We start from the raw sequence: 21,281 nt of genomic DNA on the forward strand, positions 1-21,281 counted from the left end.
AGAATTATTTTTAATGGTTTAAAAATGAGTTCGTACAAAAGCAGCACCACCGTGTGGTGCTTCCAGTCCATGGGAGGATCCCCAGGGTCTCTTCCAACACTATCTCTTTGGCCAATTGTGCCTGAAGCCTCTGTAGAGACAGCACGGAAACAAGAGAGTTAGTTCTTCCAGTTTGGCTGAACGTCGGCTCTCAGCCAGTTTATAAAACGCTGCGAACCTTAATCATGCAGAACTGAGGGAAAATGGACTGTCTGGGGGTTGCGAGGACTGAGCGGGGCAGCAACGTGCCCCGAAACTCCAGCAGACAAGAGCGGGGCCGGGACGGCCGAGCTGACCGAGATCTACAGGCAGGTCCCTGCTTTACGGCCACAGCCTGGGGGTGAGTCCTCTGACCTCAGGGTCTGCCTCAAGGATCAGGGTTTCACGCCTCGAACTAAAGTATTCCTGAACAATGACAACCCACATTTGCTTAGGGACCGTTTTTCTCATTCCTCAGAAACAAGCTGATCTAGGCAAACAAACAGACTATTTGCTCTGAGGTGCCCCTGGGAAACCGTATGGTACCGGGGAGAGCGCTGAGGGTGACCGGAGCCCTGGGAGGCCGTGGCTGTGACTGGCATCCAGCGATCACCTCTCCTGTCCCAGCTAGTTTTCCAAATGACAGAGGGCGGGTTCGGGTTGGGAGAGGCCCTGGAAAGTCTTTCCACCTGAGGCCTCGGAGCTGCTCACCGGGTTCCCCGGGCCACGCCGGCCGTCTGGCACGTACCTGTCTGACTTTCCAGTTGGAAAGGACATGCTTTTGTTTCCCATCGACTGTTTAATTTTTTTGGCTGCAGTGCATTTCTGAAAAGAAGCCATTGAAGCTGAGTGACAACCATGACCGCAAGACGCACAGGAAAACACCCCTGAGCTCAGACGGCCCATCAAGGACTCCAGCGCCACTGGTATGACTCTGGTTTTCTTGCAACTGGACATTTCTGGGTGTTTCTGAAGGCAAGGCCGTACATATGAGCTACTGAAGAAACGGGAGGGCTCCACGTGGGCCTCGCCCCCCCACACCATGCCAGACGTCCAGCCACCCTCTGCTCTGACTGGCAGCAACGCCCACGGGGGGCAAAGGCAGGCCTGTGCTGGCAGCCACAGGGAGGGTTTCGGCCTGTGGCTATAATCCCCATGGCAGCAAACAGAGTAACACCCTTCAAAACCACACACCCACTTCTATAGACTCTTTTAAAACATTTTTTTCTTGCGAGAATAGTTGATGGGTATTGTCTGTACTTGGGAAGAAAGGAGGTGAGGGAAAAGATATGCAAAAAGGATTCCTAGATGGACCTGTCTTCCAAGCAGTGGAAGAGGTCAGCAAACATGCACCTCGAGCATGCTGGAGTTCTCAGTCTATTACTTACCTTGCCAGACTGTGGCTGCTTATTTGGGTCAAACTGGGAAGAAGGTGTGGATTTGCTGTCTCCTGAAAGGTAAAAGAGACGCCGGTGATCATGTGAGTGAATACACACAACAGACTTACTACCAGGCTGGGGACACAACATTCAGGAAGTGTGGGCTGCCAGTCCACTACCCCTTTACCGAAACTTCTGGCTGATGTAACTTCACAGATCATGTTCCCAGTAGCTAAGGGCAGCCTGGAGCCAAGGCTCATTTCTCACAGGTCTATTCTTAGGTCGGGGCAGGTGGCTAAAGCACTGGCCACTTTACATCAAGGAAATCTATCTGGTTTCTGTGCAGGAGGAAGCCACTGTCAGTAAACTGGGACCAGAGGTGACATTCCTGCAGAAAAGACTGCTGTGTTGCCGAGGAGCCTGCTCTGTAGTCAGGAATGCCAGCTACAGCCCCTTCAAGGTAGACAGGCTCTCACTGGCTCAGGAAGCACAGAGCTTCAGCTCCTGGGCATCAGGTTTTCTCAACAAACCGAATCGTTGGTGTGTGTGTGTATCTGTCTGTGAGAAAACGTGTTTCTGGGCACAAGCTCTTGTGAAGAAGGATGAAGCCACGATTAGAACAGACACCATCGTGCTGAACCACCAGAGCGGCTCCTACAAGTCAGTCCCAGGGGCTGAGGGAGGTGGGTTTCTGTCCGGTCACCACCGTGTCCTTGTCTTGCCCTCACAACTCCTGCTTCATGCCAGGTCTTGGGCAGAGCTTAAGCTCCGCCGAAGGCCCGCTGTTTCTTTACCCCACAGCTTCCTCCCATGTGACGTGGCAGGTAGTCCTTGCATGGCACCAGTTCTGGTCTCACCAGCAAAAACCTTGAAATCCGACTTGCTGTAGTCATATGGGGTAAAATCTTTTTCTGGTGGATCTGGGTCTTTCATCTTCTTGGAGGTTTTGAGTCGTTTCTTGTCTTGTTTCTGTTCTGTCGTCCTCGGGTCACTTGTTGTTCGTTCCCTCTTCTTGGCAGCGTTCTCCAGCTGTGGATTGAACAGACCCGTAAGAGAGCAGCACGCCCCGCGTGCCCCGCAGAGAGCACATCGCGAGGCACCCACCGCCTCCTGGGCTGTAACAACTGATGCGGTGATGGGGAGCGGAGCGCCGGCGGGGAGTCTGGGCGGGGCTGTTGCCAGGTGGACCGAGAGAGACCAGCTCCCAGAGGGACAATGACATCAGGCCACTTCGAAAGGCCGGGGCTGAGCATTCCAGAGAGTTTGGGTGCCGGGGAGTGAAACAGCTCCCAGGAGGGGTGGGACACAGAGCGGGCTTGAAGGCCTGTCTACGTGTACAGGTGAGGGGCATGCTTATCCCAAACGCGGAGGGAGGCACATCGAAGGGGGATGACAATGTCAGCTTTCATAAGGGGCACAAGGCAGCACCACTTGACAAGCCAGCGTGAACTGGGAAGAAGCAGGCGTTTAATCCAAAGCTGAGGGTAAGCCCTCCTGACGTTCGAGAAGAATCCTGACCACAACCAGAAAACGCAGAAAAGCCAGCACGTACGGCAGCCTGCTGGCGGACGGGCACGGCCTGCTCCGCTGCTGCTCTGCACTCCTCCTTGGCCTGGTCCCGGGCAGCTGCAAGAGAGAGAACCATCTCTGTGCAGGCCTCCGCCCTCCTCTGCCCACAGAGGTCGCCCCAGCTGAGCGCATCCTCCCTGCCCCTCAGCCCCCTTTGCTGGTCCCACCCCACCTCCCCAAATCCCCACAGGGTGGCTGCAGTGGGGCTCGGGCCCAGATGCTCTTCTCACCACCCGCCCTCTCAGTCCACACCCACACCTGCCCCGCATGCACTGGCCTACGGGACACCTCTGAGGGTGCTGCGCCGGGATCTCAACTGTGACACATGAAGGACCAGAACCCAAACCTCGTCTGCCTCAAACCGGCTCCCTCTTCAGCCTCACTGTCGACGGCAGCCCCTCCTCCTCAGGCACTCAGGACGAAACCTCTCGAGTCCACGGACCACACCTGAGTCCTCACCCAACGCTGTGGGCTTCACTACGGGCCACACCCAGGCTCTGACTTCTCACCACCTGCTCTGACCCCAGGTTGTCCACACCAATGTCCCTTCGCACCCACATTCCGCCCCTGCCCTCTGCGCGGCTTCCAGGGTGAGGCCTCCACAGCCTAATTCAGCGCACGTCCCTCTTCTGCTCAGAACCATCCAAGGCTCCCAACTCACTTGGAATAAAAGTCCTGACAATGGACTCCTGCTCTCTGCCCTCCCCTCCTTCCCGCCTTCCTCACCCCCGGGGCCTCCTGGCTATGCTGAGCAGCACGGCGAGCTGTGGCCTTGGCCTCGCTGGGCCTCCGGTCCGGTACTCTCCCCCCGATCCCTGCAGGTCTCTGCTCAGCGCCACGTTCACTGACTGCCGTATGGAAGTAGCCCCGCGCCCCCTCAGGCCCACCCCCCAGCACTTCCTACCTCGCTCTCTGAGCAAGTACCCGCTGCCCTGACAGCTCACACATCTACCGGCTGACTGTCCGCCATCCCTCAGCAGGGGGGAGGCTGCGGAGGGCAGGGCCGGGTCTGCTTTGCTGTATCTGGCACTTCGCTGAACGATTAAATCGACAGAACGATGTGCAAGGGCCGTTCTCTAACAAATGTGCTGAGTTTCTGAGGAAGCAAATGCTACGCTACCTGTTTGCTCAGCTGCCTTCTTCTTGGCAGTTTCTTTAGATTCTTTTTGAACCTGTACCTGGCTTGCCAGCTTCCAACGGTTGCTGATCTATAATGAAAACAAACAGAACAAAAAAACTCCAGAACTCAGCCACCTAGGAATGCTTTATTTTTTTTAATGAGGTGATGCAGAGCATGCTAACCTAGCAGCTATATACATTCTAGGTTATAAGTTCCATATCTAATGACACACAAAATAAAACCTCAGGCTGGCTTTATTTATAAGCTACTTATTGAGAAGGACAAAGTACAGCTGTATCCCAGGCACTGGGCTGGATGCTCGCATATCCACCATCTCATTCAGTCCCTTCTGCGATCCCGGGACAGTGGCATTAACATCACCCCTGCTTTACGGACAGGAAACAGTCTCGGAGAAGCTAAATAACTGGTTCAAGGGGCATGGTTAATAAATGGCGGAGATGGGATTCAAGGCAGGCCTCCTGCAAGTCTGACGTGCTTCTTTATGACACCGCCTGTACCTGCGGCCTTAGAACGCATCTAGGTGACAGGAAGCAGCAAGCACGGGGAGGGACGGATGGCTGCTGAGTGTGCCACGACCAGTGGGGGGAAACCCTGCCTGACTCCCCGTCTAACAGCAGCAGGCTAACCACCAGGGACAGGGCGGAGGCCCATCAGGGTGTCGGCCTGATTCTCCTGCCTAAAGAAAGAGTGGTGCTGGGACCAGAGGAGGGCAGGCCACCCATCTGACCAGAGCGCTACTTCCTGCAGGGAGGAAGAGGGCTTTTAACAGGCAATTAACGTGCGGGCTCCCGGGAACATCGCATGGGGACCCAGGGAAGATGCGCTCTCATTGTTAAAAACAAACCACACAATATACGACAGAGTGTTTTAAAATTTAAGCTGTCACCTTTAAGAACCTTAAAGTCATATTCATATATAAAAACGCATCAAGCTGTACATTTCACATCTGTGTACTTTACAGCAAGTAAATTAAACTTCAATTTAAAAAAACAAAAACCAAAGATCTGTTTCTTAAAAAGTTCCCCAATGCTTTCGAAAATCTGATTAGAGTCTGGCTGCTCTCTCTGGAAACAATGCTTATCTATGAAGTGTTTCTTGCATTCACTTTCAGGGAGTTTCACAGATGGGCTTATTTAAAACAGAAACCTGGTTTAAGAAATTAAGAAGTCCCCTTTTCCTAGAAAGTCACTCTTAGAAAGGGTGACAAATCCACTTACTTCATAGATTTTCGAAGATGGATCGAACTTTGCTGTCTGAGAAACGTGAGCCCGGGATTCTAGTGAAGGCAGAAACTGGAGAGACGGAGACACAGTCACGTTAACCGCTGAGAAATGGAATCCGGACCCAGAGGTCGGTGGCGCGGAGATGGGAGTTTTCTTGCTGGTTCCATCTTAGGAGGCCTCCGTGCAAAGCATCAGCCTGGCCGCAGCTGCCTGGCCCTCAAGTGGGGTGTTCCTTTCGGCTTTGTCTCAAAAGACCTGACCCCAGGTCTCAACCCACCGCCGGGGACGACTTCACAGTTTTGCGGCTTCCAGTCTCTGCACGCTCTCGGCTTCTTTTCCAGGCAAAAGGCACCTACAGCTACAGAAAGCTCTGTGCCTCTTCTGTCAGCCCTTAACATACACAACCATTACTTACCATCCGGAATGGATTGTCAAAGGACTCCATTATGTTCTGGGCTTTTTTCTGTGCAACTGTTAATGGACCCTTTCCATTTTCTTCAGCACTAGGTTCCTGCAGGGACAGAAAATGATCACTCATGTCATCGTTCTGTGACATTAAGATACATGCAAGAGGAATGACAGTAACAGTAACGATACTAACAGCTGACAGTCATTCATTCATTCACGCCATGCCCCATATGGGGATTTTAGTTCCCCGACCAGGGATCAAACCCGTGCCCCCTGCAGTGGAGGCACGGAGCCCTAACTACTGGACCACCAGGGAATAACTTAAATTTATTTTTTTATTTAAAACTTTGTTGGGAGTTCCCTGGCAGTCCAGTGGTTAGGACTCGGTGCTTTCACTGTAGTGGCCCAGGTTCAATCCCTGGTTGGGGAACTAAGAGTAAGCTGCAAAAAAACCAAAACCAAAACCAAAACCAAACCAAACAAAAAAGAAAACAAAATCAAACAAAAAACAGAAACAAACCCCCCCAAAACCCAAAGACCCAAAAAACTATTTTAAAAATTTAAAATTTAAGTATAGTTGATTTACAATATTAACGACTATTTTTTAAAAGCCTCCCCTATGTATAAGGCACTGTAATAACCTATATTAGCACACAGTAGGGTGTTTAATACATATCTATTGAATCAATGAATTCTCACCGTGTCCTTACAACCTATGAGCTATGTGGCATTATTCTCACCATCTTACAGATGAGGAAAGTGAGGCTGGGAGAAGTTAAGAAAGTCTTCCAGAGCCTTGCAGCTAATAGGTGCAGAACAAGGATTTAAACCCAGGTCTGGCTGGCTCTAAAATGTGGGGTTGTAACCTGAAATTACCTGAAATTTAAAATCATACACCTTTATAGGTAACCAATGAAATTATGCAACAGAATGTTGCTTCCACCTGGGTTCATCAGCATGTGAAGTCGTCCCCGGCGGTGGGTTGAGACCTGGGGTCAGGTCTTTGGCTTTTTCTGTAGTTAGGCTCCCTGCCACACAGGGCACGAGGGGATCCAGCATCCTTTAGACCAGGCACAGCGCTTACACATCCACACAGCCGCAAGTTCACGCTCACATCTTTAGCTGCCTAATCACTTTGTGGCTCAATGAATTCTGCGGTCAACTAAAGCTCCTAGACTTCTTTTCGCAAGAAGCAAGACTAAATGTATGTAGTTAAGTGAAAAGGCAAGCTCACTCCCGGGTGGTACATCTTGCAGGTGGCACCTCGCCTCCCTGGCTTTGGCCCAGCACCTGAGTGTGGTGGGATAGTGTGAACGGAGACCCCGTACCTACTGGACCACCAGCTTCTTAGCCATCTGGACGTCTGCTAAGCTCGACACTTGTCCTTTTCCATATAGACAGTATCCTTGCTTCTCTTTCTCAGTTCCTTCTTTCTAGAAATTATGGTTTTTCCTTTCTACCACATCTATTGCTTGCTGTATTCAGAATTTTATCTGTGCATTTTCCTTTTGTCCCTGGTCATTTCAGTATCTGTCCATCCTGACCAACAAATGCACCTTGGTCTTCCTTGTGCAAAGAACCTGCAGCTCAAGTCACTGGCGGAAAGGAGAAGCGTGCTGAGTGGGACAGACCGGGATAAGCTCTGTCGCATCCCAGCCCAATTCCAGGAACACGGCTGGGCTCAGGCGGGCCACGCTGGGACTCCACACTGGATGGAGTCACTACCTACCAGGACTCAGCCTCTCTCCGGGATGGGGAACAAGCTCCTACCCACTTCCTGGTGCCTGATTTCCCGCAGCTCACTTCCTCTAACGAGCCAGACCGGAGAAATGCTCTTTAAATCTTCTCTTTTTCATCCAAAGCGCATACAGGTGGTGCTGGCGGCTGTCAGGAAGGTATACACAGCACACACTCTTCATCGGAGAGATCACTCCATCCCTTCTGGGAATCAGGGTGAACTGTCCTTTGACCGTGGATGTTCGGGAGAAGTCCCTGCTTATGCGTCCCTGGAGCCCACACCGGCTTCCCCGGGGGGCCACTGGTGAGTATCAAGATGTCAACCCTCCCTTGAGGATCTCCTCACGCGGAGCGCACAGAGAATCCTCCGCCACCTCTCACAGACCCCCTCGTCAGAGCAGCAAACACCATCTGGCCGATGGCCTCCACGCCCACTCCCACCACCGCGGGCTTCTACTTCTGGTGTTTGGCTCAGAGGTGGCCACGACAGCCCAGGCAGACAGCCTGTGTGATAAACCCAGTACCTCCCCCCGGTCTGTCCCCCCTCCCTGAAGAGGTTACTCACGTTAAATAACGTGATGACGGCGGTAGCGATGAGGCATCTGGTGTCCGGCAGGGCCTCCTCTTCTTCTCGGGCAGTGGGGAGGCCCTCCTGCTTCTGCACCGGCACAGGCCCTACAGGGAGGGGAGTCAGCACGGTCGAAGCCTGTGGGATGGCACACCAGGCAGCCCCAGCTGTCCAGGATATTGCAGAAGGCTTTTCATTACCATTGGTTCCCATGAGAGGACAGCTGTCTGACGGGGCATGGGAGCAGTCGTGGGGGCCGAAGAGAGCACTCTCCAATCTCTGCATCAAAAAGAAAGCACCAGGTTGGCACCAACAACCTGCAAGCAGGGGGCAGCCTTCTGCCCGAGGGGTCAGGCCCTGGTGTCTGTCAGGGAGGTTGGGTCCGCGCTGGCTTTGACTCATGTCTCCCCCAAAGAAGCGACAACAAACACATCACGGTACCTCGGGGTTGGGCGGTGGCCCGTTCTTCCTCACTCCAGCTGCAACTTCAGACTGAAAAGTAAAAACAAAGAGAATTTGAGGAAAGTTCCCTACATTTGATGATACACACATTTTTTCCCCTCAGCGCAGACGGGTCCGTTACTAGACGGTGTTTTTCTCAAGAACCCAGAGATTTTCTCTCATCCCTTCAGCTCTTCCAGTGCCTGGCACTATAATTACTTAGTGCTCAATAATTATTTGTTGGATGAAAGAATAAAACCTTTTATCGTAACAAGGCACAATGTGGAAGGATTCCAAAGAGCTTGATAAAGATTCTTCTCTTGTCACCAGAGTTTCTCTCTTTACTTGGAAAAAGTATAGAGCCAAGAAAGAAATTTTAACATGAAGACAGTAAATGTGTTTATCCTCAGATTCTCTTATTTTTTTATTTTTTTGCGGTACGCGGGCCTCTCACTGTTGTGGCCTCTCCCGTTGCGGAGCACAGGCTCCGGATGCGCAGGCTCAGCGGCCATGGCTCACGGGCCCAGCCGCTCCGCGGCATGTGGGATCTTCCCAGACCGGGGCACGAACCTGCGTCCCCTGCACCGGCAGGCGGACTCTCAACCACTGCGCCACCAGGGAAGCCCTCAGATTCTCTTCTTTTTCACCTTTTCAAAGGGGCTGATTTTAAGTCTTCTGGAATCAATGTATCTTTCAAAAAATTATAAACATGATTTACCACATACTGACACAAAACATGAAAAACTGTCCCAATAAAACACAAATCAAAACATGCAAATTTACCTGACATCCTGCATTATCTACACAAGAGCAGAGGCGTGCTGGTGTGTGTGCGTGCCCATGCGTCGCACATACAGACGTAACGTATGGATCTGGATTATGGGCTGGGGACCCTGCTTTCAGCTAAATTTTCCTGAACTTTAGCATCTCCTTCACAGTTAGCTCTTTCTGAATTCCCCTCTTCTATCCAAGGTTCTCATGTTTCCCATCACCTCAGCTTTATACGTGGAGTGAACTGTCCTTGACTCCACCTCCGTTATTTTCAAATCCACTTGCCAGTCGGGGAATACCTCTAAAGCACTTAGCATGGTGCTCCAAAAGAAATGGCAGGGAACTCCCTGGCGGTCCAGTGGTTAGGACTCGGCGCTCTTACTGCTGAGGGCCCAGGTTTGATCCCCAGTCTGGGAGCTAAGACCCCACAAGCCACATGGTACAGCCACAAAAATGAGAAAAAGAGATGGCAGCTGTTGTCTCCACCGATCTTTTCTTCTGAAGATGCTTCTTGTACCCATCCTTTGCTTTCCATTTCTGTGACCAACACACTCATCAGGGCACTATCACTTCACTCTGGACCACTGCCCGTTTTCCAAAACAAGCTCCCCGTGCTGAGATCCACACTCCATTTTATCCCGCCTCCAGGTTAACTGCCTCTGAACAACAGCTAACCAGCCCATTAGACATCATTAGACATCAAGGACTGTTGGATGATCAAAGATAAGGTCATAAAAAAAGGATGAGTTTTAGCTTTTGATTATCATAAAGATACACCCACTGGATTTCCTAAATCCTATTATGTCTTCAGGATTTTTTTAGAATGGAGACCAGCTGACGTACATAGGACACCACAAGAAGTAAGACACTGGCAGGCAGGGTTGAGAACCTGCTGAGTTGGGAACGTTCAGCAGAAAAGCTTTCTTACCTTGAGCAGGGGCATCTCTCGCGCCTGCTGAATTAAAAGATGCATTTCATTGATCTGCTGCCGTACAAGAGGTGGCACAGGGTTACAGCAGGCTATGATGCCTTGAGGTTCCCTGAAGGCAAAGCGAGAACACACTCAACTCATCGCCTAGGGACGCAGCGCTCAGAGGCTCCAGGAAAGAACGATACCCAGATAAAGCCAGAGCACTGGAAAGCTCAGGTGAACACCAAGGAAACACCGTCACGTCAGGGCAGCCCAGCCAGCTGCTCCCAGACGTGCTCCCTGCTGCCCTGAGCCCTGAGCAGAAAGCCTCTTACAGCTGCCTCCTGCTAACAGGGAGGGCTGGAAAGCAGGGCCGCAGCTCCGCTGTACTGCGATTCTGCAAGGAGGTGACAGAAGATTATGAACTTTGATTCTCTGCTTATACTTTAATTAACATCATACAACATCTGAAATCGTAAGACAGCTTAAGTTGGAAGAAAGTACAGACATTTTCCTTCCTTGTAAGTGGATGTTATAGGCTCAGAGACTTACATGGGACTCAGTATAAGGCATATCCACTGAAACAGTTCCAGTTCAGAAGTTTTACTGCCTAAGTGGCAGCCCAAGGGCAGAGATGCTGCATTCCTTGGCGCCAACTTCCTGGAGCACTGATCTTCTCTGAGTAAACAGCCTTCAGGCAACAACAATCAGGGAAGCTGGATTGTGAAGGACAACTTTTCTCTACTGAGAAAGTCAGCGAGCATATGAATCAGGTCTCACTCACTTGGGCAGTTCCTCGGCTATCTTTAGCATCATGTGGTTTGGCAGGACATATCTGGAATAAAACACACAACGGGATCACATTAAATTCAGCCAACAATTTCCACTATATGCTATAACCCTGGGAAAACAACCAACTTTCATGGCAAAAAGGAAAAAAAGTCCATTATTTGCTTGTTACCAGACCTGGCAAGATTAAAAGAATCTCTAGTCTCTTACCCATAACTTTCATCTTCCCTGCGAGCTGTTTTATCTCTCCAGGCAAACAGCAGCTGAAAGGCCGTTAGCTGCTGTGTGTTGAGATGTTTCTTTTGCTTTCTATACAGTTCCAGGTAAGATTCATCCGTGAAGATAGGTTTGATGAATTTCTGCAAAATATCAGCGAATATTCAAGATCAGTGGGCATCACTATTGTGCCTTGGGCTCTCTTCATGAATGGAAAGAGCAAAGCAAAGAACAAGCGGGACCTGAGCGGAACCGGGTGTCGGGCTTTACCTTGAGGCAGATGTCACGGCTCCGCTGCCACTCCACCTGCAGCTGCGTGGGCTGCTCGTTGCCACGCTCCCACAGCTCCAGCCTCATCTTATCATAGATATAAAGCAGGTAATGAGTGTCGTCGCGGGCATAGTTGAGCATTTCCTCGGGCAGAGGTCTAGAGTTGCAACAGAGAACACTGTTTCACACCTCTCCCCCTGGGCGGCAATTCAACTTGTCTGCGCTGCTGGAGCTAAGACATTTTTGGCTCCTTCTGATATCAAAGATTCTCTCCCAGCCAACACTACAGTTCTACCAGCATCTCCTGCATCTTCATATGACAAGCCACTCTTTTCACAGCTGGGCAGAAAGGGCGGCAGGGCAATGATGTGGTTAAAAATAAGGGCCCTGCCCTCCTGAGTTTGAATCTTAGCCCAGTGTATGGCACGTGGCATGGGTGAAGTAACAGGTAATGGTTTTTAGATTTTATCATTTTCGTCTTACATTTGGACTTCACTAGATTCTCTTTAGAAATTCTGGCATGAGAAGTGGAGAAAAGCTTGGTGCTTCTCCATACAACAGCTGCAACCTCAGAGAGGAAACCGGCCATCGGAAAATGACCAAGGTGAGCAAGGATCCCATAAAGTATGGCCAAGACTCTGTTACAGCCTTTGACTACAGTAAACACTGACTCTAAGGCTAAGTCAACTCTGTACCTTAGAATCCTCTCACACCTATGGGAGACCATCTCACACATACACAAGCATCCCTACCGGGGAGATGTGAGTTACAAACAAGAGACTGGCGTGGACAAATGCTGACATGGTGTGGCTCTTTCAACTACTACTTCCATGAAGCATAATGCACTATTCGTTTATCTAAGACAGTAATTCCCAGCTTTTTCAAATAGGAAGCATTTTTTTAACCAATCCATTTAAAAAGTTTTAAATTCTTCACATTACAGAACTAAACTGAAATTTACTAACATTCCCCTCTATGTAACATAATCAGCCCAACATAAGCTTCATTGCTATTCTAAACCTTCCAGTTGTCCTTATGCCACCGAAAACAACTGGAGAAAAGCCCAACGACATTCAACTGAAGATCCAAATGGTGTTACAGCCTGAACAAGGGTCTCCAGGAGTGGGAGTTAATGAACGCCCAGGCCTTCTTCCGCCATCCCCATTTCCAGGTCAAGAACAAACTAACCGTATTCTCCAATCGGCCAGCTGATACTGCTTGTTTGATTCCACGTTGCAGTAGAGCTTCAGCAGATGGTCGAGGGAGTGCCTGCCCAGGTTAAGAAGGCGTGCTGCTTGATGGGTATCAAACATGTTCACCACGTACAACCCAAAGTCCTTCTGTAGCCATTCTATGTCTGAATCGGCGCCATGGAAGACCTGAAAACAAAACCACAATCAGGCAGTACAGTGGCACAAGGCCACTTATACTCTGAAATGAACTCTGCCCCTAGGTTATTAGAACACTGGAATTAGAAGCCAGGATAAAGATTAAGATGGGTTCAGTTTTTAAATGCCTCTTTTAATTTGGGCCACAGCCTTCTACACTCCTAATTGCATACTTGTAACTGCTAACAGCTGATAATTCTAAGAAAGCTGCTCTGCTAGCTTCAAGGGTAGTCATTAAGTCCAAACAATCTTGAGAGCATGGGCTCACTGTAGTACTCATCAAAGTGATTTAACATTTTTCTGGGTGGTAACGAGCTAAGCCTTAGCTCTTCTAACAGGGGTTTAGAAACAAAAGCAGTTTAGCATGTGGTACCCTAGTGTGAAGTTACTGTTATTTCTCTCAACTTTATTGGGTCTACGTTGAAATGACGGAAACAGTAAACTGAAAAGCACCTACATCTTGCACTCACATGCAAGAGTGGGAAAAGGCTGGCTGACCTTAACAATAGCTGGGTCTGTGAGGCTCTCATTGAGAATGTACATGTCACTGCGAAGCTCCAGGGTGTCAACGATGAAGTCTTCTGTCCGGGTGGAAATCTGCATTAGGCAGGTGAGCCCTAGGAAGCTCCGGTAAGAGTGGTGCTAAAACACACAGAAAGAAGGGAGAACAGGAGAAAAAAGATTTTACCAGGCTTACCTTTACCGATTTTGAAGTCAGTTATAAAGCAGAGTAATATAATTAATTTTTACCAAAAAGTAGATTTAAGTTAGTATTAATTTTATATTTCTTGAGTAGGTGAACTCACAGGAAATGTAAAAATTTCATTCCAGGTCATTAACAAGTTACCTCCAAGTCTACAGCAAATTCTTGACACTTCAGGAGCTTTTCATTGAGTTCCACCAGTTCATCCAGCGAAGACACGAAGTGGCAGGGTGTCTCTCCTACAGGTCTGTATAACTGCATCACAGAAGTACGGGCAGAAAGAGAAGACTGTTAAGAATCATCTTTCATGAAAGTACCAAAATTACGAGTTCACGAAATAATCCAAAGTCATAACCTTCTACTTTAAAAATATTTAAGGAAAGCCAAAATTACATCCAGTAATTCTATGTATTTGATTCTTCCTGGGCTACTTGGGTACCATCCATCAGCTAAGGTTGGGCACTTACCTGAGGCTCTGGCTTTTGAAGGACTGAGTCTGGTGGAGTGAAGTGATCTAGTTCGTACTGATAAGGATGTGCAAACCTGAATCAATAAAACAAAAAGAAAAATCTTTTTAATTCCATGATTCAAGGAAGAACAACTGCTTTAATCCAATTCGTAAAAACAAACAAGAAAAGACCACTGTGAAAATATTTTTAAAAGCATCGTTTCAACGACGATTCAAGTGCATCAGAAAAAAAAAAAAATTGGGTGAAACTTGTTTACCCTTAAAGTATGATAATTCAAAATCGATTCATTTATAAAGATTTGAGCACTAACTGGCCAAACACTGTATGGTTGCTGTTGTGGATGATACAGAAAGGTGAAATATGTAATTCCTTGTGGTTTGGAAAAACGAACCTGTGAGGTGAGAGAGGGTGGTCAATACCTCAGTTGGTCATATACCAAATGATGTATTTTTTTCAGTTCCTCTGTCAGATACTTGCATAAAAATCCTAAGTTTCTGAGTTCCTTGAGGGCAGGGCTGCCTTTCATTACCTTTATTTCTCTAGCACTCAGCTAGTGCCCTCACAGTGCAGAGCTGGGGCTGAGGCACAAACGCTCAGACACTCTGGCTGCGTGTGAGAAAAAGACCAACACTGACGAAGTTTTCACCACCGTTTTTCTTTAAACTGAAATCAAAGTCCTCTTGTCTGTTTTGCTTTAAAATTTTTTTTTTTTTTTTTTTTTTTTTTGCGGTACGCGGGCCTCTCACTGCCGTGGCCTCTCCCGTTGCGGAGCACAGGCTCCAGACGCACAGGCCCAGCGGCCATGGCTCACGGGCCCAGCCGCTCCACGGCACGTGGGATCTTCCCGGACCGGGGCACGAACCCGCGTCCCCTGCATCAGCAGGCGGACTCTCAACCACTGCGCCACTAGGGAAGCCCCTCTTGTCTGTTTTAAGCAAAGTTTTTCCAAGATGCTTATCCTACCAGTGAGAAATGGCTTTTCTGTACTGAATTTATTGGTGAGCATTACCTTCTTGTTTGCGTCCACACCTAACAAGAAAGGCAGAGTGGTACAAAGGGAGGACAATTTTAAGAAAACCTGGGCTTAAAGTTCTAGTTCTGTGGGTAGTTAGCATCCCTAACTTTGTTTTCTCATCTGTCCAGTGGGGACGAGAGCAACTGGCAGCTCTCAGGACCGCGTGAGGGCTACGTGAGACGGTGCTTGTGCGAGGCCCTCTGCGAACACAAGCAGGAGGTTTAATCGATGAGATGCACGTCAGGATAAGGTGAAGAAAGTCACCCCCTCCTCAGATTCTCATTCACACATTTTACAAAAGTGACACAGAGTGAAAATGCGGCACGAGGGTCAGGACTCAGGGCAGGACGTTCAGACAGGCAAACACTTACATGTCCTGCTCCACCTGCTGGGTTCTCTGCTGGTGGATGAAATCCGCCAGGGCAGGGGGGACATCCAAGTCCTCAGGTCGGTCCTGTGGGCGCTCCCGCCTTTCTTTAGAGAGTGCTGGAGACGCAAGCAGCGACAAAGACACATTCACATCTTGTCTAGTTATGGAGGGTTAACTGGCTCCCTCTGAATTTGAAGAAAGGAAGGTGGGAGGGATACCTTTTCCCCTTGATTTATTTATGTTGGGCAGAGTTGGCACCACTTACCCTGAGGGAGGGGTTTCTGAGCATTGGGCTTGATGAAGATTTTAGGAAGAAATGGTGTGTTGGAATTGTCAATCTTCTCTCGGAATTTCAGCTGAGGTCGGATGATGTTTTTTGCATGAAGCAGCCGGAATGTTTCACATTTTGTTTTTTTGCTATATTCTCCTGCCTATGATCAACAAATATAAATACTTTATAACACAGCAACTTGATGAATTAGAAAACTAAATTCCAATTTATGCCTTCCAAAGACCACTCATATAAGAATGTATGTGTGTGTGAGACTGGGGGGTTAGACAAGAGGGCGTAATTAGGTTGTGTCTATTTATGAGAACAAGTTAGGCAGTGGCCAGTTCTGTGTCCAATAAGTTAAAACAGAAATGCAAATCAGAATGGGCAAGGGCCCTACTGCAAAGCTGACACTGAAAGCTCTAGTCACCTGAAAAGCAGCCCTCACCTTCCGGTTCCAGCTGGACACTATGGTTTTAGGGACCTGCAATCCTGCAGGGAGGACAGGCTGTTGATTCTTATTCACACCTGATGCTTCATCCAGTAAAATGCCCTAAGAGTAAAAGAGATATTAATTTAGTATCTTCCTTTCAGGGTTAACAGAGCTAATTACCTAAAATTTTTACGAAATACATTCAGAGAATTATGTGTGAGAGTACACACTTATAAGGGTGGATCACTGTAGGAGAGGTGATTAGAGAGTCATCGCAAATAACTGAAGCATTATTTGCTCAGAGACAGGGCTGTAATCAGGCACTCCCTACCCTTGATCAAGTCTCTTTACAGTTCTGAATTGGGCTGAAAATTCAAAAGTGATTCAACAGTATGTTGTGGCCCACTAAAATAATTAAAAAGACCCTAGACTGTATTAAACATAGAGGTACGGTATTTAGAGTGAGAATGAAGCGTGTCCTGATCTACTTTGTAAAGATGTGGAATCTCAATTTGGGCACCATTAACAGAGGTGCACCCAGTTGATAAATGACAGGATTTGAAATCATGAAGTATGAGAAACCACTGAAAGACCTGTGGGCATTTAGACCGTGGAAGAGATGACTTCAAGGGACAGGAGAGCATGTTTTAAGTATCTGCAGGACTGTCACACGGCTGAGAGTTAGATGTGCTTTGGACAATCTGTGTGTATTTCTGTAAAGGATGTTATGCTGTAGTGTTAGGTGTAAGTAGACAGTCAGCTAGATCAAATGATTCACATCTCCCTCCAATTATGCAAGTCAGGGTGTTTAGCAGACTGTGGATAATAGTAAAAATAGACTAAATTTTGGTTGGGATCTGTATCCAGAGGCCTCTTCTCTTGCAACAAAATGGGATTCGCAAATCTGGAAGGTAGATTATTAATATGGAACTTTAAAAATAGCCTTCCCTGGGCTTCCCTGGTGGCACAGTGGTTGAGAGTCCGCCTGCCAACGCAGGGGATGCAGGTTCGTGCCCCGGTCCGGGAAGATCCCACATGCCGCAGAGCGGTTGGGCCCGTGAGCCATGGCCACTGAGCCTGCGCGTCCGGAGCCTGTGTTCCGCAACGGGAGAGGCCATAGCAGTGAGAGGCCTGCGTACTGCAAAAAAAAAAAAAAAAAAAAAAGCCTTCCCCCGGGGCACTGATACTCTGAAGTGATATATCTGAAGACAACTGTGTTATTTTTGGGATAAAGAAGCCAACTAGCAGAGGGAGGGAATGTCATTACAGGCCAGAAATGCTAAACTTCCTTTCTTTTCATTTCCTAAGGTGCTTGGGTTTCTTTTCATACTTAATAATACGAAAGCTCTTCACTTGTTAGTAACCTTAAGAGTAACGTGAAATACTCACCACTCTTTCCAGAATAACATCATTGGTATCAACCAGCAAATCAAACTTGTCCTCCAGCTCAGTCACTTTCTTCTGATCCTTAATGTTGCTTCGACACCCATGGTACTGCATTACCCTGCTCATGCTAGAAAGGACAGGAAAACCACAGTCAGCTTGTATACTTTTATTCACTTGTTTACAATCTAGGAGAACGCTCCCAAGGCTTGGCTCAGACTATTCCCAATACTTTTTGATCAAACTAATAAAACCTGCACCCTTTAGCAAAAAACACTGCTAGTTGTATGGCACTGGGCAATTCACTAAATCTCACTAAGACTTATTTTTCTCATCTGTTAGTTGAGGGGGTGGAAGAAACTATCCCAAAGCTTCCTTTAAATTCTAAAAAAACATATACAACACTATGTAAATAATGTACTCTGCATTCATTGTTTTAACGTGAAATCTAAAACAGATTCTCTAATTCTGTCATGCAACAGTTAAACAAAATCAATGTTTGTGTAATGCCTGTCCTGATACACTTATTAGAAAGTTATTACTAAAAAAGAAAATAGATTTAAAAAAAAAGAAGAAGAAAGCTAATACTTGTGACTTTCCAAGTTGTGTGAGAGAATCTTGGATCTAGGTTTTCAAGTCCCATATTAATTAAAAAAGATTCATTGTCTACAGCTGCAATAGTCAATATATATATATTTTAAAAAACTCACAATTTACCAAGTAACATTTCCCTAATTAATATGTCCCAGTCCCTCGTTTTTACATTTTATAGCTCTAAAGCACAGAAAATTATGGTAAGAAAAAAACAAATTTCAGGAAAAATCATCTACTTCTTTATAGTCTTTTCTTTCAACATGAGAAACCAATATACAGTACTTACCACTGAAGCAACCTGTCTCCCTGTGTTTCACAAAATGCCTGGAAGCCAGGAAAACTTCGGTAAAAATCATACTCATCACCAAACTGTGGGAGGCCCCCAGAGGCCTTGGTGACTGCCACCACTGCCCCAAGAGCAAACTGTCAAAAACCAGAAAAACAAGCATGTTTTAGACACGGATCACCATTCATTCAGCAACTCATTGTTTTCAAGATCTGCTACATATAATGAATTGTGCTAGATGATGAAGACCTTCATGCATCCAACACATATTCATTTACTGCCGATTTTACACCCAGCCCTTATGATACAACAGTGAACATGAAACCAAGTTTTGGAGCTTACATTCTTGGGAGAGTAGGGAGAGAAGAACAAATGCATATATAATAGGACTAATATTCAAAACAGCCTGGGTTTGAGTCTTGGCTCTACTACCTATGGACTGTGACCTTGGGCAAGTTATTTTATTTATCTGAACCTTAGTTTCCGCCTTTGAAAAATAGGCATAAGGGGGGCTTCCCTGGTGGTGCAGTGGTTAAGCATCTGCCTGCCAATGCAGGGGACACGGGTTCGAGCCCTGGTCCGGGAAGATCTCACACGCCGTGGAGCAACTAAGCCTGTGTACCACAACTACTGAGCCTGCGCTCTAGAGCCCACAAGCCACAACTACTGAGCCCGCGTGCCACAACTACTGAAGCCTGTGTGCCTAGAGCCCATGCTCCACAACGAGAAGCCACTGCAATGAGAAACCCACGCACCACAACAAAGAGTAGCCCCCGCTCACCGCAACTAGAGAAAGCCCATGTGCAGCAATGAAGACCCAAGGTAGCCAAAAAAGTAAATAAATAAATAGATGTAATCTCTCATTATTAAAAAAAAAGAATCCGCCTGTCAGTGCAGGGGACACTGTGAGTTCTTTCCTGAGTCCACCTGTCAGTGCAGGATTCGAGCCCTGGTCCAGGAAGATCCCACATGCTGCAGAGCAACTAAGCCCGTGCGCCACAACTACTGAGTCTGCGCTCTAGAGTCTGCGTGCCACAACCACTGAAGCCCCTGTGCCCAGAGCCCATGCTCCACAACAAGAGAAGCCACTGCAACGAGAAGCCCGCGCACCGCAACCAAGAGCAGCCCGCGCTCACCGCAACTAGAGAAAGCCTGCGTGCAGCAATGAAGACCCAATGCAGCCAAAAATAATAAATAAATTTAAAAAAATTAAAAAAAAGAGAGAAGTATAAGGGACTTCCCTGGCGGTCCAGTGGTTAAGACTCTACACTTCCACTGCAAGGGGCACGAGCCACGTGGTGTGGCATGAGCCATATGGTGCGGCAAAAAAAAAAGACAATATAAGAATATTCTAGATCTTTTGGACGAGCAATTTAGAATGGCTACTGTCCACAACTGGACTAGTGTTTATGGCTCGGTGCCAAGTAGGTCTCTATTTTAATTGTTGTGTGATAATGAGAAAAAACCTGAAGTGGCTGTCATAGGTAAATGACGGTCATATCAAGGCCAACTGCCATTACTGTGAGTTGTGTAATAAATGTTTTCCAAGAAAAAAAAAAAAGAGAGAGAGAGAGAAAGATGGGAACTTGAATCATGGTGGGGTACATGGTAGCGCTGAGCCACCCAATCAGGACCATGGCTAGTGGCCCAGGAACTATTCAGAACCAAATAAGTGAATTAATAACAACATCTGCTAATGATAAATTAGATATAATGTGAGTGGCGTTTTGGAGGATCTGTAGTGCTAACTTACAAACTATTTTAGTTTCATGGTCTTGGAAGAGCTATGCATGAGGTGTTTAATCCCAGGTTTGTTTGTTCATATTTAAGCACCATTAGACAAATAATCTAAATGAACTCTATGTTCCTTCGAGGAGGCATTGATAAATGTTCTATGGCACCTCCAGGAGGGACACTCGGTGGCAGCTGTAACAGGTGACATTAAACCCAGGGTTTGGGATTATGTAGGATTGGACCTCAGGAGAGGGAAGAAGGGTCATCCCGGCCGCGGGAGGCATAAAGCAGCCGAGTCTCTCTGGAGAGTTGGTCGGGTGGCTCAGGCCTGGGCGGGGGCGGGGTCGCGAAGGCTGGGGACATCAGGGTGACCCGGAAGCCCTTCCCAAGAGGCGGAGACGGCTCTCCATACTCGGGACTGCATGGGCTCAAACGGGAGATCAAGGACCCTGGGGAGTGTGGCGTCCCCCAGTGTCAGCGTGCGAGGCCCCACCCCCGGAAAATGAAGACTGTGCCCGGAGCGGGCAGCGACCCCTAGACCCCCGCCCGAGGTTCCGCTGCAGCGTGCACGCGACCGCGTGGGCGGCCTCCGAGAGGGTCCGCGCCTGCTTCCGGTCAGGCGCGGGCGGATCCCTGTGCCCCCGAGGCCTCACGAACTCACCTTCACGAAGCTGTCTGCATCGGGGAAGCCGGGCAGCACCATCTCCCCGTCAGACGTGGTAGCGCTTGTCGCCGACTGGGCCTTGGACTCTCGGGGACTGGGAAGCGCCATTTTTCCGGCTTGAACGGCTTTTCTCGCGAGAGTGCCTCAGCCAACGCGACGTGCACGCACTGCGCATGTGCGAAGGCTGTTGTTGAGTTGGGGCGGTGTCAGCTCTGAGTACCCCCACCCAGGGAACTTGACGTTTTTCTTTAACCTCATATTATTTCATGACAGCAACCCAGTAATTTACGGTAAGACCTGGAGGACCCAATTATTCTTATATTTAAAGCCTGCTCCTCCCAGGCTCTGGTTCCGTGGCCCCCTCACTCACTTGGTTTGACTCCTGCAGTTATCCCCTCTCTGGCGTCATCTGTCTTTTCCCTCGCTGCTGGTTCATCCCTAACAAACTACAGGTATGCTGGCATCTCTCCCAAATAAAAGACAAGATAGAAAACAACACTCCACCCCACACCTCCTTCCAACCACTGTAA

The 21,281-nt window shown here is 48.2% G+C and overlaps 1 protein-coding gene across 1 annotated transcript; it reads right to left on the minus strand.

The window, feature by feature from the left end:
- On the minus strand, positions 1-20,881 carry EXOSC10 (exosome component 10). Its single transcript, XM_060088966.1, has 25 exons — positions 20,749-20,881; positions 18,354-18,490; positions 17,480-17,603; positions 16,106-16,210; positions 15,652-15,817; positions 15,388-15,502; positions 13,999-14,074; positions 13,676-13,786; positions 13,327-13,470; positions 12,629-12,819; positions 11,441-11,597; positions 11,165-11,313; positions 10,950-11,000; positions 10,184-10,295; positions 8,485-8,535; positions 8,244-8,322; positions 8,041-8,150; positions 5,746-5,841; positions 5,325-5,399; positions 4,087-4,174; positions 2,950-3,023; positions 2,255-2,426; positions 1,407-1,468; positions 767-843; positions 1-130 (listed from the first exon to the last, which is right to left on the minus strand). The coding sequence occupies exons 1-25, from the start codon at positions 20,857-20,859 to the stop codon at positions 100-102; spliced, it is 2,664 nt and encodes an 887-aa protein (XP_059944949.1). The 5' UTR covers positions 20,860-20,881; the 3' UTR covers positions 1-99.
- Between the last annotated feature and the right edge of the window lie 400 nt (positions 20,882-21,281).

The sequence above is a fragment of the Mesoplodon densirostris genome, chromosome 2 (assembly GCF_025265405.1).
Source record: "Mesoplodon densirostris isolate mMesDen1 chromosome 2, mMesDen1 primary haplotype, whole genome shotgun sequence".
NCBI classification, from domain to species: domain Eukaryota; kingdom Metazoa; phylum Chordata; class Mammalia; order Artiodactyla; family Ziphiidae; genus Mesoplodon; species Mesoplodon densirostris.

What these genes read in the sequence shown, in the direction of transcription:
- EXOSC10 (XM_060088966.1), bottom strand. Translation starts at nt 20,859, where the DNA reads ATGGCGCTTCCCAGTCCCCGAGAGTCCAAGGCCCAGTCGGCGACAAGC. An exon ending in ATAGCCGAGGAACTGCCCAA is followed by an intron (nt 10,296 to 10,949) that starts GTGAGTGAGACC and finishes CTTTGCCTTCAG; the next exon opens with GGAACCTCAAGGCATCATAG. An exon ending in TCCTCTCATGGGAACCAATG is followed by an intron (nt 8,151 to 8,243) that starts GTAATGAAAAGC and finishes CCCTCCCTGTAG; the next exon opens with GGCCTGTGCCGGTGCAGAAG.